Raw genomic sequence first — 16,101 nt, forward strand, 5'->3', positions numbered from 1 at the left:
TTTTTAATCTATTTTCTCCCCATTGCCCAACTAAGTTCATTGTTTTATCTTCCAGCTCATGATTCTTTCCTTTGTCCCTTCTACTCTACTGTTGAACCCATTTACTGAGTTTGTTATTTTGGTTATTGTTTTTTTTATCCTAAAATGTTCATTTTTTTCTTTGTATCTATTTCTTTGCTGAGGCTTTCATTTTTTTTCATTTGTTTCAAGCATGTTCATAATTACTTGTTGAAATATTTTTACCATGGCTGCTTTAAAGTCTTTGTCAGATAATTCTAACATCTCTGTCATCTTGGTATTGGCATCTCTTGATTGGCTTTTCATTACTGCTGGGTGAGAATGGGAGTTCTGATCCCACGTGGTCTCCACTGATACCATGTTGGTGATGGTGGGACTTATAACCACTGTGGGTAATGAAAGTCCTGACTCTCCCCTAGGCCTCCTCTGACACTCCCAGTGGGGCGGGAGAGGGGCACCTAGTTACTGCTGGATCTCCTGTGGTCCCCACTGAAACTGCCAGGAAGGGTGGCTCGTTACCAGCTATTCTCCCTACTTAGGCTTTGTTGACAGCACCCCTGTAGGGATGTTGGGATGTCTTGTTATAGTCTCTTGAGGGTAGTAGCCTAAGCTCCATACTCAGCATTTACTGGTGTGGGCGTAGGTGGGGCCACAGTTTTTTCTGTGGAGTTTGGCTAAAGTAGAGTGGTTATCATCAGAGTTTTCTGTCTTACTAAGCTGTCCCTTTCCTGGTCCTTTGGCTAGAGAGGAGGCATTTGTTGGTTGTTTTTTTTTTTTTTAGTCTGCCCCTGTTGGGTTGTGTTTCTGGGTTGCCAGCTTCTTCATCAACTTTATCCCCGTTTTATTCTGACCATCTTTATTTTGAGTACTTATCCTTTACCTGGACTATTGAGTTGGCCATGTAGTGAGTCTTTCACACCATAATCTCTGGCTTCTGCTACATATTCTCCACACTCTGCCAATGTTTTCACCCTAGGAAGCAGAACTGACCATGTCATTCTCCTGTTTGTATTATTGTCCATAAAATAAAGTTCAACCTCCTTTGTAAGGCACTGCAGATCCTCCAAGATCCACTTCCAACTTTGCCTTTCCAGCGTCAATTTCTACTAAGTCCTTCTGTCTACCCCTTTGTTCTAGCTGTGCCATATACTTCAGCTCTTCTTCTTCCTTCTGTCTCCACTGCCTTTCTTTACTCTGGGGAACCATAGTTTCGAAGTTAAGAGCAGTAGAATTGGGCTGCCTAAATTTAAACTCTCTGACATTTTCTACCTGGATGATCTTGGGCAACTATACCTCTTTGTGCCTCAGTTTTCCCATCTGAAAAACGAGGATAATACTAGCACAGGGTTGTTCTGAGGCTTAAATTAAATACTCTACATAAAGCTTTTAGCAAATTGCCTGATTGCAGAGGAAGGCCTCGATAAATGTGACTTGTTAGTATAATTAGTTATTAAATTAATACTTGTTTGTTCAAAGTTCAGTTTAAATCTTACCTCTCTCTGAAGTCTTTATGGGTCCTCCCCACTGCTCTTACATTATTGGACTTTACTACTCTTTCCCATCTGCACCCACACCACTTAACTTACATTGCTTTTATCCTTCATTCTGTTTGCCTTGGAGGTAGCTAGGTTGCAAATCTCTCTCACTGACCACATTTGTTCATTTCTGGATTCACTCAAACGAAGGAAGCATTTACTATGAGTTGTGCACTGGGCCACGGAGGTGACTAAGACATGGACCTGCCTTCAGGCAGTTCTCAGTCCTTGGTAGCAGCAGAGTACTTTGCTAAATAAATGGTTCCAGTGGGGCTTAACAAATATTTCTTGGCTTAAGACAAGCAGCTGTACCTTAGGATAGTAAGATAGGCTGATCCAGCCTAAAAGGCATTGCAGTGTGTTAAAATTAGAAACTTTTGTGAGCCATCCATAGTACTGAGCTCTGCCTAGCCCTAAGGGAAGGCCCCAGACTTTGTGTTGGAGCTCTGCTGTAATAGCACCTTCATCTGTGGCCACTCTGTGAGTCCTGTCTGGACCACACTAGGTCCAAGACCTGATCTGTAACTCACCTCTCATTTGCAATTCAAGACAAAGCTCCTTGTCCGGGTCTCAGCAATTATATAGCTGTCATTTATGGTTCAGAAACTGTTCATTCTGTTTTATTTTTAAAAAAAATTTTAATGGATTTTATTTATTTTTTTTAAGATTGGCATCTGAGCTAGCAACTCTTGCCAATCTTTTTTTTTTTTTCCTGCTTTATCTCCCCAAATCCCCCCAGTACATAGGTGTATATCTTAGTTGCAGGTCCTTCTAGTTGTGGCATGTGGGATGCCGTCTCAACGTGGCCTGACGAGCGGTGCCATGTCCACGCCCGGGATGCCAACAGGCGAAACCTTGGGCCGCCGCAGCGGAGCATGCAAACGTAACCACTCGGCCACAGGGCCAGCCCCGAATTTTATTGTTTAGAGCCGTTTTGGGTTCACGGCAAAATTGAGTGGAAAGTATAGTGAGTTCCCATGTATCCCCTGCCCCCAAACATGCGCAGCCTCTTCCAGTGTTACGGGCTGCAGTGTCCTCCCAAATTCATATATTGAAGTCCCAACTCCTAGTACCTCAGAATGTGATCATATTTAGAAATAAGCCCTTTAGGGCCGGCCCCATGATCAAGCAGTTGTGTTCCTGCACTCTGCTTCGGTGGCCTAGGGTTTTGCTGGTTCGGATCTTGGGTGCTGACATGGCACCGCTCATCAGGCCATGCTGAGGTGGCATCCCACATAGCACAACCAGAAGGACCTACAGCTAGAATATACAAGTATGTACTGGGGGGCTTTGGGGAGAAGGAGAAGAAGAAAAAAAAAAAGAAGACTGGCAACAGGTGTTAGCTCAGGTGCCAATCTTTAAAAAAAAAAAAGAAAAGAAGATCTTTAAAGGGATGATTAAGTTGAAATGAGGCTTTTAGGGTAGAAGCCTAATCTTATATGATTGGTGTCCTTAAGAAGAGGGAAAGACACCAGGGCTGCGTGTGAACAGAGGGACAACTGTGTGAAGAGGCAGCAAAAGGGTGGCCATCTGCAAACCCAGGAGAGAGACCTCAACGGAAACCAGCCCTGCCAGCACCTTGAATATAAGTTTTTAACTCATTTGAGTAAATACCAAGGAGCACAATTGCTCGAGCATACAGTGAGAGTATGTTTAGTTTTGTAAGAAATTGCCAAATTGTCTTCCAAAGTGGTTGTGCCATTTTGCATTCCCACCAACAATGAAAGAGTTCCTGTTGCTTCACTTCCTCACCAGCATTTGGTGTTGTCAGTGTTCTGGATTTTGGCCATTCTAATAGGTGTGTAGTGGTACCTCATTATTGTTTTAATTTGCAGTTCCCTAATGTTGATTGATTTGAGCATCTTTCATATGCTTATTTGCATCCATATATCTTCTTTGGTGAGGTATCTGTTCAGATATTTTGCCTGTTTTTTAATCAGGTTTTTTGTTTTCCTATTGTTGAGTTTTAAGAGTTCTTTGTATACTTTGTATAGTTGTCCCTTATTAGATATGTCTTTTGCAAATATTTTCTCCCATTCTGTGGCTTGTCTTCTCATTTTCTTGACAATATCTTTCATGGAGAAAAGCTTTCCACTTTATTGACGTCCATCTTATCAATTATTTCTTTCATGGATTATACCTGTGGTGTTGTATCTGAAAAGTCATTGCCAAAACCAAGGTCATCTAGGTTTTATCCTGTGTTATCTTCTAGGAGTTTTACTGTTTTATGTTTTACATTTAGGTCTAGGATCCACTTTGAGTTCTTTTTTTTGTAAAAGATGTAAGTTTTGTGTCTAGCTAGATTCTTTTTTTTTTTTTTTTTTTTGCGTGTGGATATCCAGTTGCTCCAGCATCATTGGTTGAAAAGACTATCTTTTCTCCATTATATTGCCATATTCATTCTATTTTAAAGCCTGTATCTGGCCACCTTAGCCCACTCACTTAAGTCCTTGACTCTCACCTCCATGACAGAATTCATTTTAAGAACTTATGTTCCAGGTGCTGTGCTGGGCAGCACAGATGCAGAAGGATGGGACATGAGATCCCCAACAGCCAAGAGCTTGTAGTCTCCACTCTGGAGCTGTTACAAGTGCAGATCTGGTGGTTTCATCCTGCCGCCTTACCAACAGATACTTTGGTAGATGGGCTGGATGTGAAGCCAAATATTTGTGGGCTGAGGATTGAATGATGGTAAAGAAATGGAGAGAGGAAGTGTAGGTTTCCTCAAAGGTGTTTGGCCGTGAAGGAAGGAGATTGAGTGACAAGGACCCAGAGGGGAGCCTGAGCAAAGGGAAGATCATTAAAGGGTGGGAGCAATTAAGCCAGTTTATTGTAGATAAGGAGTAGATAAGATCAGGAGTTTGAAAGAAAGAGATTACGTGAGTGATTGGGAAAGAATGAGAAAATGTTTGAGAGAGAAAGGTATACATACACACATGTATATATACACACATACATATACACATGTGTGCACGTATACATGCATATGTTTATGTGTATACACACCTCTGTATATATATGTATATGCATGATATATATACACATATTATATATATATTTATATCAGACTCACACAGAGAGAGAGAAGAGAGAAGGGGAGGAAAAAGAGAGATAGAAAGTATGAGAGAAAGAATTATACATATAAATAATCTGTCTCTCTTTCCTTCTCTGTGTGTGTATAGTCTATCTATCTATTTATCCATCCATCCATCCTTTCATCTATCTGTCTATCAGCCTACCTCTCTAGAGAGAGAGCTTGAGATCAGTCAAAAAAGAGAAGATGAAAGAAGGATGAATCATTGATGGGATGAAGTCTTATAGGAAGAAGGAGGAAATGATTTGATCAAAAGCACGGGTAAAAACTCCCTTAGAGACAGGAGGGAGGAAGGTCAGAATCAGATGCAAGAGAGTGAAGTAACCATTCATATAGGTTGGCCTCTATTTTCTCTGGGAAGATGGGAGGCATGAGAGGGATGAGGATGGAGAAGGGAGCTGGAAGAAAGAGGTAGAGGTTTGATGTATTTTCTCTTGGAAATGAGAAAGTGCGATGCCAAGGATGTGTAGGGTCTCCTAGCAACATAAGGGCCTCACTGAGGATGTAAATCAAACATTTATAATGATGCTAATATGAATGATTCTTTTTTGTTGTTGTTTTCAGAAGCACTCAGCCTGTGGGCAGGAAAGCAGGTGGGTAAGGGTCAAGTGGTCTTGGGGTTAGGCCCGGGGTTGGTGGGAGGGCAGCAGAAAGGTCCTGGTAAGAGCTGAGTGTAATGTAGTTATAGTTGCCAGGCTGTGGAGAGAAAAGTGAGTGTAAGACGAGACTGATAAATGCAGGGAGCTGAAGAGTACAAGAAGCCAGAGATCTCAAAGAGGTTGGGGAGCACATTTACTTTGATTCCAGGAGTGAGAGAAGTAGAAGGATAGAAGGTTCTGGTTGGAGAGTGGGATGTCCGAGTGTGAGTCATTCATCCAGCTGTCACTCAACATCAGTATCGGCTCTGTGCACTTACTGTAGGAAGCTCTGGGAACAAATCAAAGAATGAAGATGTGGTCCCTGTCCTTAAGGAGTTCACAGCCCAGATTTCAGAGGTGGTGCCTTTCCAGGTGACGACAAGTTCCAGGATATGTCCCTGGAAATGGTGTGCTGCAAGGGTTTGGAGGGGAAGGTTGGTGGAGCAAAGGAAGCAAAGTGGCTGGCAGGCCAGCATGTTGGATGTGTCATGCACAGGTGTTTATCAGTCCTGCAGAGAAAATTGGAGTGTCTTTCTGCTCAGTCATTTCTCCAGGGCCATGTGTATCCTCTTTCCATCCTGTGATGTGGGAGCTATTTTTCCATTCAAGCCTTTGCATCTCAGACTCTGTGTGACCGCGCTGAGGTCAGTCTGTTGTGGTTTTCGTTAGTGAAGAGTGGAGGGCAAGTGGGTCTCAAAAACCTGCTTCCACACTTTGGTGCAAGAGTCTCTAAAGAACTACCCGTCTTGTGCTTCAAGTTTCCTTTTCTTTCTTGCCCTTAATTTCTTCACCAATAAAATGGAGATAGGAAGGTGCTATAAATCTTTTGTGAGGCAGACACAGCTAGGATAAGTATCTATAAAGACGTAGATAAACAAGCAGAAGTCGATGCTGCAGGAGTCGACAGGAAGCAGTGATGACAAATGAATGAGTGTGTGCACGTGGAGCAGGGGATGCTCAGTGCTCCGGGAGCTCCGGGACTGATTTCATTCTTTCTATGACTTCTAAATGAAGCTCACAAGGAGCCCACTGGCTCTCCTAGCTGAGTTGACCAGAGGTCTTGAGACTTCTGGATGGAAGGCATGGGCTGTGGGAATCCATATATCAGCATTCCAGGTTTTCCATGCCCACACAGAGCTTTGTGAGACCTCATTTCATGGCCCATCTGGGCATTGCTATCTGGCAACCGAATTCCTTTCCTTCCTGTTCCAGAGAGGCTGGCCTGCAAACTTCCCTGACGAGGGGCCACGCAACACATCCCACTAGCTGTTTTGTGAGTTTTGGCTGACAGGAGGGAAGAGGAAGCATGCGTCTTTGATCTTTTACCCCTTGCTTCCCTTTCTGCTCTGACCTTGGGAGGTTGGTTTCTGGCTGTCTGTCAAATTCCAGATTAAACTCAGGCAGTGGGCTTCATCCTCTCAGGGGATGCAATTCCATCTCTTCAGGGGTCCAGACAAATACCACCCAGGTTCATGTTCGTGCTAAGCAGTTCATGACGACACCAGGTCTAATGCGTGATATGATCTCCTGGGCACATGATGGCTCTTTGATATTTTCTGTGCCATTTCTCTCTTTGTAGAGCCTGAGAAGCCAACTGGGGCCAACCAAGATTCAGAACCTCTACTGCCTGATACCAACGTCATCAGGGATGAACTTTTCTTACCAGATACTTCTCTGCTCCTGACACACATCTCCCCAGGTAGCTAAGGGGATAATGAGATTTTTTACACCCTCTGCACACTGTGTAATGAGATAGTCCCCTGCATGGGGGCTCACATGCCAAGGATACTCACCGCTGTTACTGAGATGTAAGATGAAATGTACCATCACCAGGCGCGTTTCATTTTGCATATTCAATGATTACACTCAGTATAAATGGGTGGACTCTTAAGGTTCCAGGGAATATGAATTTGTAGCACTGGGAAGGAGGTTACCTCTAAAATGGAAGCCATGAAAATCGTGTACAATGCATGCAATTAGCTGTCCAGTCTAAGAGAGGGCGCCCATAAGACAGGTTGTCATCCCCATCAGGATACGAACGTGTGTTCAGGAAGTGAACTGGGGTGTAAGTGATGGAAAGAAGCTGTCTCTTTTCAATTGTGCTGCAGTTTGTCAGTAATTAGATGAAGGAGCTTTGGGTATAGGATGAAAGAAAGTTGTTGGAGACTGAGGATTATGAGAATTGGTAGGTGCTGTCCAACGAGACTGTGTTTTGATGCTGGCTGACTGGCCCTAGAGTGTTCTGTAGACATGGTTTTTCTCTAGAATGGTATAGGGTTAATCCAATGGGTTATCACTGGCTGAAGCCCTGGCTTTGAAAATATACAGCTCCTTAGTCATAATTTGTCCTTGCCAAGATAATCCCCAGGGTTGACTTGTCTGGAAGAGGACCTCATCTAGATCTTGTGCCAAGTGGCTCTCCAGTTAGAATTAATAAACTGGTGTTGGTGGATGGTGTGTTCTCTTGTGGGCTAGGTAAATGTGAGTTGTTCTCCCAGAGCCCATTCCTTTCTAGTCACTGGGAACATTGAGTTGCTGGCCCAGGGCTTGGACCTGTCGCACCCTGATCAAGGCTGCTGGGAGCTGCCAAGTGCCCCTCTCTCTGACACCTTTCTAACTGTATTGGTGATGCGCATGAGGGTCACAAACACTGAGAATCGCTGAGGCTGGTCAATGAAATAATGATGTTTGTTCTAGAACAGGGTTTCTCAACCTCGATCCATTAACATTTGGGGCCAGATAGTTCTTTGTTGTGGGGGGGGCCTATCCTGTGCATTATAGGATTTAAGCAGTATCCTTGTCCTCTACCCCCACTGCAGTTGTGACAACCAAAAATGTCTCTAGACATTGCCAAATGTCCCCTGGGGGCAAACTGCCCAAGGTTGAGATTCACTTTTAGGAGCTAGCCAGTGATGAGGACTTCCTTGAGGAACAGAGCACAAATTTGCACTTGGGGGTGGAGGAGTGCTTCATGCCCCTTATCTTTATACTGGTAGGTATATTAGTCAGGGTCTTCCAGAGAAACAGAACCAGTAGGAGACATATCTATATATATCTTTATATAGAAGTAGATGTATTTTAAGGAATTGGCTTACACAATTATGGAGGCTGAGAAGTCCCACGATCTGCCTTCGCAAGCTGGAGACCCAGCAAAGCCAGTGGTGTATTCGATCCAAGTCTGAGGGCCTGAGGACCAGGGGAGCCAATGGTGTAAAGCCCAATCTGAGGGCCAGAAAAGATGAGCTGAGCTGAGATGTCCCAGCTCAAACAGTGAAGCAGGAACAAAGGGGCCAATTCTTCAGTCTGCCTTCCTCCACCTTTTCTTCTGTTCAGGCCCTCAGTGGATTGGATGATGCCCACTCCTGTTGGGGAGGGCTATCTCCTTTAGTAAGTTCACCGATTCAAATGCTAATGTCATCAGGAAACACCCTCACAGACACACCCAGAAATAATGTGTAATTTGGGCACCTTGTGGCCAGTCAAATTGACACACAAAATTAACCATCACAGTAGGAGAGACAGAAATGTTTTAATTACAGGGCAAACCGCCAGTGGAAAGTGTCCAGAGCTACCTGGAGCTGGTCCATCCCTATTAAGGGAGGGCTCAGGGAGAAGGGTTGAGAGTAGCTTTTGGCACTGGGGATCATCCTTTCTCTAATTTCTGCAGACCTTGTCTCAGTGGCAGCTGCCCTGGAAGAATCCCTGCCGAGTCCTGCCCTCTGTCTCGGTGTCCTCACTAAGGTCCTCTGCAACCACTTGAAGAGCTGGCTGTGGGGCAGGGCCAGTGAGGACTCACTCTCCTACCCTGGATCAGATTTATAAAGGAGTCACTAAGTGAAACTCCTCCTGGGCCTGTGCCGTTGTAGTTCCTGAGTGCTCAGGCCGAAGGGGATCTCAGAGGTCAGGTAGAGCACTTTGCAGACTTTACTGGGCATCTTGTGAAATGAGACTTCGATTCAGAAGGTCTGGGGTGGTGCCCAAGATTATGTGGATCTCACAGCTCCCGAGCGTTGTTGATGCTGCTGGTCCTTGAACCATACTTTGAATAGTAAGAATCCAGGCCAGAGGTCTGCAAACTATGGCCTGTGGGTCAAATTGGGTCTGCCACCTGTTTTTGAAAATAAGTTTTATTGGAACACAGCCACACTCATTCAGTTGAGTAGTTGAGATAGAAACTACATGACCCTCAGAACCTGAAATATTTACTCTCTGGCCCTTTACAATAAGGGTGTACTGACCCCTTCTCTGGGCTGACTTGTGCCACATGGACCATGGAGGGTCTTCCTGATTGCTCTTTAGGATGGGCCATGCAGAGGTTGTCTTTCTTCACCCTTGACCCGCCTTCCTTGTCCCTCTTCCTCTTGCCTCTGGCTCCTGCAACCCTCTCCATTAGCGCCTGTGGGATAAGGAGACTTGCGGGAAGAATTTCTGTGCCACAGTGAGGCTCCCATCTTGCGTGTGGTCCTCTCGTAGTCCTGAGGAAGTGCTCTGCTTGGCATCCCACTCAGAGCCAGTCAGCCCTGGTATCCTTTTAATCCTCAGAGTGTCTCACCCTCAGAAAGACCCTCAGAGACTAATGCTTACAAAGCTCACACCTAATTGCTCTTTTGGTTTTTCAGCCAGCCAGCCTACATTTACTGAGAGCCACCTTTCATCAGGCACCGTGCTAGATGCGTGGGTAACAAAGTTTATAAGATGCCTCTTCAGTCTAGGAGACAGACGTGTAAACTGATAATTCCAATTACAGTATCATAGCTGCAATATTAGAAGAATATTTGGATACTTTGATAGCCAAAGAATGGGATCTGGAGGATCTGGAGCATCAAGGCAGTAGAATTTTTTTTTTTTTAAATCATGAATTTTTAGTAAATTTTACACAAACATTTTTTTCATCTATTGACGTGATATGTTTTCCCTGATAGTCTATAAATGTGACAGATTACAATTATTTACTTGCAATATTTTTTATAAGTGAGATACCATCTTTTACTTAAAATTAAGCCTTATTCATAGTGTGATATAAATTAGAATTTTGTGGACATCAATTTTAATATTACTGTAAGATAATTCTGCTACCATTCCTGTTAAAACAAAAGTTTGAATACAGGATCCTCTGACTGAAGTAACCTTCAAAATTCACTGTTGTCCCTTATCAATACCTTATTTTTATTATTATTAGTTTTTAAAACTGTGCTGGAATACATATAACATAAAATTTGCCATCTTGACCAATTTAAGCATACAGGTCAGTGGCATTAAGTATATTTACATTCTTGTGCAACCATCACCATCATCCATCTCCAGAACACTTTTCATCTTGCAAAACTGAGACTTTGTACCCAGTACCCATTAAACAATAACTGCCCCCCCCCTCCCCCCCCGCCCCCAGCCCCTGACAACCACCGTTCTACTTTCCGTCTCTATGACTCTGACTACTCGGGGTACTTAATATAAGCGGTATCAAACAGTATTTGATCTTTTGTGACTAGCTCATTTGACTTAGCATGATGTCCTCAAGATTCATCCATGTTGTAACATGTGTCAGAATCTTACTCCTTTCTAAGTCTGTGAGTAATATTCCATTGTATGTATATACCACATTTTATTTATCCATTCTTCTGTGGATGGAATACTTTTAATTAATTCTACCTTTAGGCTACTGGAATAATGCTGCATAATAATTGGTGTACAAATATCTGTTCAAATCCCTGCTTTCAATTCTTTTGGGTATATCCCCAGAAGTGGAATTGATGGATTATTTGGTAATTCTATTTTTAATTTTTTGAGGAACTGCCGTACGGTTTTCTGTAGTGCCACCACAATTTTACCTTCCCACCAACAGCACAAGGGTTCCAATTTCTCCACATCCTCTCCAACACTTGTTATTTTCTGGTTTTTTTGATAGTAGGCATCCTCATGGGCGTGTGGTGGTATCTCATTGTGTTTTTGATTGACATTTTCCTAATGATTAGTGACATTGAGCATCTTTTCATGTGCTTAGTGACCACTTGTGTATCTTCTTGGGAGAAATGCCCTTTCAAATCCTTTGCCCATTTTTTACTCAGTTTGCTTGTTTTCTGTTGTTCTTGAGTTGTAGGAGCTCTCTATATAATCTGGATATTAACCCCTTATCAGATATATGATTTACAAATATTTTCTCCAATTCCATGGGTTGCCTTTTCACTCTGTTGTTTGTGTCCTTTGATGCACAGAAGTTTTAAGTCCTGATATAGTCCAATTTTTCTATTTTTACTTTTGTTGCCTATGCTTTTGATGTCATATCCAAGAAATCCTTGCCAAATCCAATGTCATGAAGCTTTTCAATTATGCTTTCTCCTAAGAGTTTTATAGTTTTAGCTCTTATGTTTAGGTCTTTGATCTATCTTTGGTTAATTTTTTCATATGGTGTCAGGCAAGTTCAACTTCATTCTTTTGCATGTGGACGTACAGTTTTCTCAACACCATTTGCTGAGATTGTCCTTTCCACATTGAACGGTCTTGCCACCCTTTATGAAAATCATTTGACCACATATATGAGAAAGTATTTCTGGGCTCTCTGTTCTATTCCATTGGTCTGTATGTCTGTCTTTATGCCAGTGCCACACTGTTTTGATGACTGCAGCTTCGTAATAAGTTTTGAAGTCAGGAAGTGTGTGACTTTCAACTTGTTTCTTTTTCAAGGTTGTTTTTGCTATTTGGGATTGCTTGGAATTCCATATGAATTTTTGTATGGATTTTTCTGTTTCTGAAAAAAAAGCAGTAGGATTTTGAGACTGCCATAGAACTTTTTTTTTTAATGAAGTGTTACTTTGTTATCATTATTATTTTGTTCTTCTTCTCCCCAAAGCCCTGCAATACATAGTTGTATATTCTGGTTGTAGGTCCTTCTAGTTCTGGTATGTGGGATGCCACCTCAGCATGGCTTGATGAGTGGTGCCATGTCCACGCCCAGGATCCAAACCAGTGAAACCCTGGGCCAGTGAAGCAGAGTGCATGAATTTAACCACTGGGGCCCGGGACAGGCCCTGCCATAGAACCTTTTAATTCTCTCTTCAAGGAAACATTTGTCAGACAGATAAGGTTCTGAGGGACATTTTAGGCAAAAGAAAGAGCACAATGAAACGCGTGAGAAGATAAAAGAGCATAGTGTATCTGGAGAACTAAAAGTAATCTAGTATCATGGGAGAATTAGACATACTTGTATCTCTGTGTGTATGTGTGTGAGTGTAGATTCAAGTGAGAGATGAATTAGGAGCTAAGGTAGGGGTCAGATATTGTAGAAGTGGACGTGTGTTGTGTTAAGAAGTTTAATGGGGTTTAGTTGAAGGGTGGCGCTGTGGACTAAAGTGATCAGATTAGTACTCTATAAAGATGACCCTGTTTTTGAGAGAAGGTGCTAGATTGAGCAGGAAGAATGTATTGGCAGTGTTGGCAGAAGGAGCAGGTAGGAGCTATTGCCAAACTCCCAGAAATGAAATGATGAGATGGCACTGTGGTAGAATTAGTGGGGATAGATAGGAGGGAATGGATCTGAAATAGCCTCGTCCTACTACATACCCAGACATGTTCCAGTGGCCCCTGGATCCTGAAGTCCTCAGACCTGCAGAACAGTCTCAGAGCTCAGCTTGGTGGTTCCAACTATTCACCTATATCATCCAGTTTTAGGAACTCAAACGGCTATTGAGGTAGGCCTTGTGCTCTGCCTCAGAGGTGCAGGGGTCCTTCAGCAGTAGCCAGCCCCTTCTCAGAGCCCCTGAAGCTCCCATTCCTCAGCCTGTTACTCTTGGGGCCTCTGGCTGCCCCAAGGACCTTGTGATCATTTCTGTCTTACCTGTGCGTTGGTCTGTCTTTCCTTGCTTTGGTCTTCCATTGGAGTCCCACACAGTGAGAGTTGTCTTTTCTGTTGTGACCCATTCCATTCACTTGTGGAATTGCAGCTCTCTAGGTCTTCTAAATGTAGCCCATGTTTCCAACATCCATGACCCACCTGAGAACCTGTTTCTTCTCCATGGACTAGAGCCTTCTGCTTCTCTAGCTTTCCCAACCTGACATCCTGCCACACCGTGTGACTCAGTTCCCAATCCTCAGCTAGAGCAGCATTGAATAGGAGTCATCAGGGTCTTCACAGCTTCTCTCCCCTCTATCATCAGGAGCTCTCTGAGGGCTTCGCTGAGTGAACTGGGTAAGGATAATGTCAGGTCTGGGCTGCGGCAGCCAAGCCACTGAAACTGAGATCCCAAGTCCCTGTTCTGAACCCTGGTGGGACGGTTCTGCTGATGGGCAGGCTGTGGCCGTGTTCGGTTGACCGTCACAGTCACAGGTGGAGTCACAGAGCTGCGGGCAGGGAGTGGACTCGAGCTCCCAAGTTCTTGTGGGCATTTTAGACCTGGAACCGCTTTGGCAGTTGTGGAATAGCCAGCTCTGGCCCATTGCCAAGGACACGCGTTTGGTGACCTGTGGGATGAGACAAACTGATCGAAGTACGTGGGTGCCGTCAGAGGAGGGGACAGCAGAGACAGGAGAGGAGCCGCCTGTGGCTTGGGGTTCCAGTGCTGTGATTAAAGTGACTAGGGGCTGTGCCTCAAAGGTGAACCAGGGAGAAGGCAAGAAAAAGCGCCAGGAAAGGTGAGGGAGAAGTGTTCAAATGTGTTGGGAGGAGATGGGGAAGAGAAAGGAGAAAGGCCAGGAAAAACAGAGACTTGAGGAGTTGCCACTGCCTTGAGGGCCAAGAAGCTTGCCCAGAGCAAAGAGGACAAGACCCCAGATCACAGGCTGGAAAGGCTGGCTGGCATTTAGGAGGCTGACTCTTTGTTCTTGAGCCCAGGCTACCTGGAACATAGCCGCAGGAAAGCAGAATGTGTTCTCATCACTCACTTTGTGTTCCCAAACAGAAGAGAAGAGAGGGAGGGGCCACTGTGATCCTGCTGAAGCCTTCTCCAGGCAGCCTCCTCTGGATGCTGTGGCGGGGCTGACATTCCACGGCAGCGCGGAGCCGGTGATCGCGGAGCACGGGGACATGGCTTTGCTCAGCAACATCCTGGCGGCCTATTCCTTTGTCTCAGGTAGTTGTCCCTTCTTGGCTGGGCCAGGGCTCTCTCCTGGGTGGCCATCCCTGGCCTTCTACTCAGGAGAGAAATGCTATGCCATCATAGGGGGGCTGTGCTGTGCTGAGTTTTGAGATGAAAAGTCTTCTGGTTTGAGAGTTAAGCTTGGCATTCTCTACTTTGGCAAATGAGGGTTTCTAAGAGCTTTATCTTGCTGAAAATGTTGGGTTTTCTTTTGGGGCTTGAGTGAGTGAATGAAGTAGCTTGGGGCTGTTGCCTGCTTCTGTCATGATGCATTTAAATACATGAAAGCACACCTCAATAAAGCAGAAATTAAAAAAATATATGAAAATGCTCCATGGTTTGAGTGACCAAACTGATTTTCCAATGCTTGAGTGAGTTTTTAATTTTTTGATGTTTTGCTTTTGCTTTGTTTGTTTTGCCTGATGTCTCCGGATGCTGTATAAAAAGGAAGGGACTGAAGTTCCGATTAGAATTCCTCTGGGCAAGGACTGGTTTTATTTTCTAATTCTCTAGCCAGGGTTGATGTGTGGTGACCTAAGAGTTCAAATGCAAAGCCTGACATTTCGGTTTACAATGGTGACTCTGAGCCAGGGCCGAGGATAAAGGAAGCTCGTGGCTTCTCCTTGTCTTGGATGGCGTGCAGCCTGATTTTAGAAAGGAGGACTACTCAGGGCTTACCTGGCTGGCTCCTTTCTGGTTGGCAAGATGCACCATGTAGTCTGCGTGTGCCTCCAGTCCAGGACTCTCCCTTCTCGGATCAGCAAAGGCCCAGGTCATCAGTTAGCTCCTCACCCCGCAAGGAAGTCCGGTGCCTGGGGCCTCCTTACCCGGGCACCCACACATCATAGGAATCTCAGCTTTGCTCTTTGTTTAATGCTGTGCTGGGAAGAAAGGACACTGGAACTGGAAAAGAGATGTTTCAAACTCTGGTATCATGTTTCACAAGCAATTGAATGATGATCCCTTAACTCTATAGTGAAGACATCCCCCAGATGAAGTGGGAGATGGAGGCAGGGAGGGTCTGGAGTTTTCAAGGCCTCAAAGGACACTTGCAAATCAGCTGTTGCAAGAAAATGTCTTGGGTGAGAGCAAACAGGGTGCTGGACTTTGGAGCTCTGCTCAGCACAGGAGGTACCTGGCAGTTTTCCATTTCGGTCAGCATGACCCTGAGTGGTGACCATTGAACGTGGAAGCTCACTCAATACGCTGGTGTTTACTGTGTGTCTTGTGATCTTGTTAAGGCTGAAAGGGTGCATCACCCTGTTTTTCTCTCCCCTCCAACCTTCCTCCGTCCCACACCATATTCTAGAATTAAATATTGCTTGGGATACAGGAAGACAATACTTCTTTCAAGTAAGTATGGACTGAGATAAAAAGAGAATGCAAAGAAATGGAAAGTAGAGTGGCTAAAATAAGTAGAGTGTTGGATCCAGTAAACAGACTTTATGGCTGAAAATTGCTACTGAATGTGAAGAAAGAACACTCCCTGACTATAAAGTAAATGAATTAAAAAAATTTAAAATATGAAGGTAAATATAACAGATAATCATTAACAGAAGTAAATAGAACAAATGGATCGGAAGCAGTAATGAAAAGTATGATAGAAGAAGATTGTTGAAAATTTCCTAGTCTTGTAGCTCTCTCCTGTTCTTATTCAGCTATGTCTGGTCTTCAACTCCATAGGGGCCCCCAACCCCTCCTATTTTCTCCCAGCATATCAGTTGCCTCTTATCTTGTCCGTGTGGTCC

At 44.2% G+C, this 16,101-nt stretch overlaps 1 protein-coding gene across 1 annotated transcript in view; it reads left to right on the top strand.

Annotated features, from left to right (window-relative positions):
- EVA1A (eva-1 homolog A, regulator of programmed cell death) overlaps nt 1–16,101 on the top strand; it is a 56,201-nt gene that overhangs the window by 24,283 nt on the left and 15,817 nt on the right. The window contains exons 3-5 of the mRNA XM_046661829.1: nt 5,212–5,240; nt 6,865–6,984; nt 14,177–14,347. Of these exons, the coding sequence (XP_046517785.1) occupies nt 5,212–5,240; nt 6,865–6,984; nt 14,177–14,347 (320 nt within the window). The remainder of the gene's footprint in view (nt 1–5,211; nt 5,241–6,864; nt 6,985–14,176; nt 14,348–16,101) is intronic.

The sequence above is a fragment of the Equus quagga genome, chromosome 5 (assembly GCF_021613505.1).
Source record: "Equus quagga isolate Etosha38 chromosome 5, UCLA_HA_Equagga_1.0, whole genome shotgun sequence".
Taxonomy (NCBI): domain Eukaryota; kingdom Metazoa; phylum Chordata; class Mammalia; order Perissodactyla; family Equidae; genus Equus; species Equus quagga.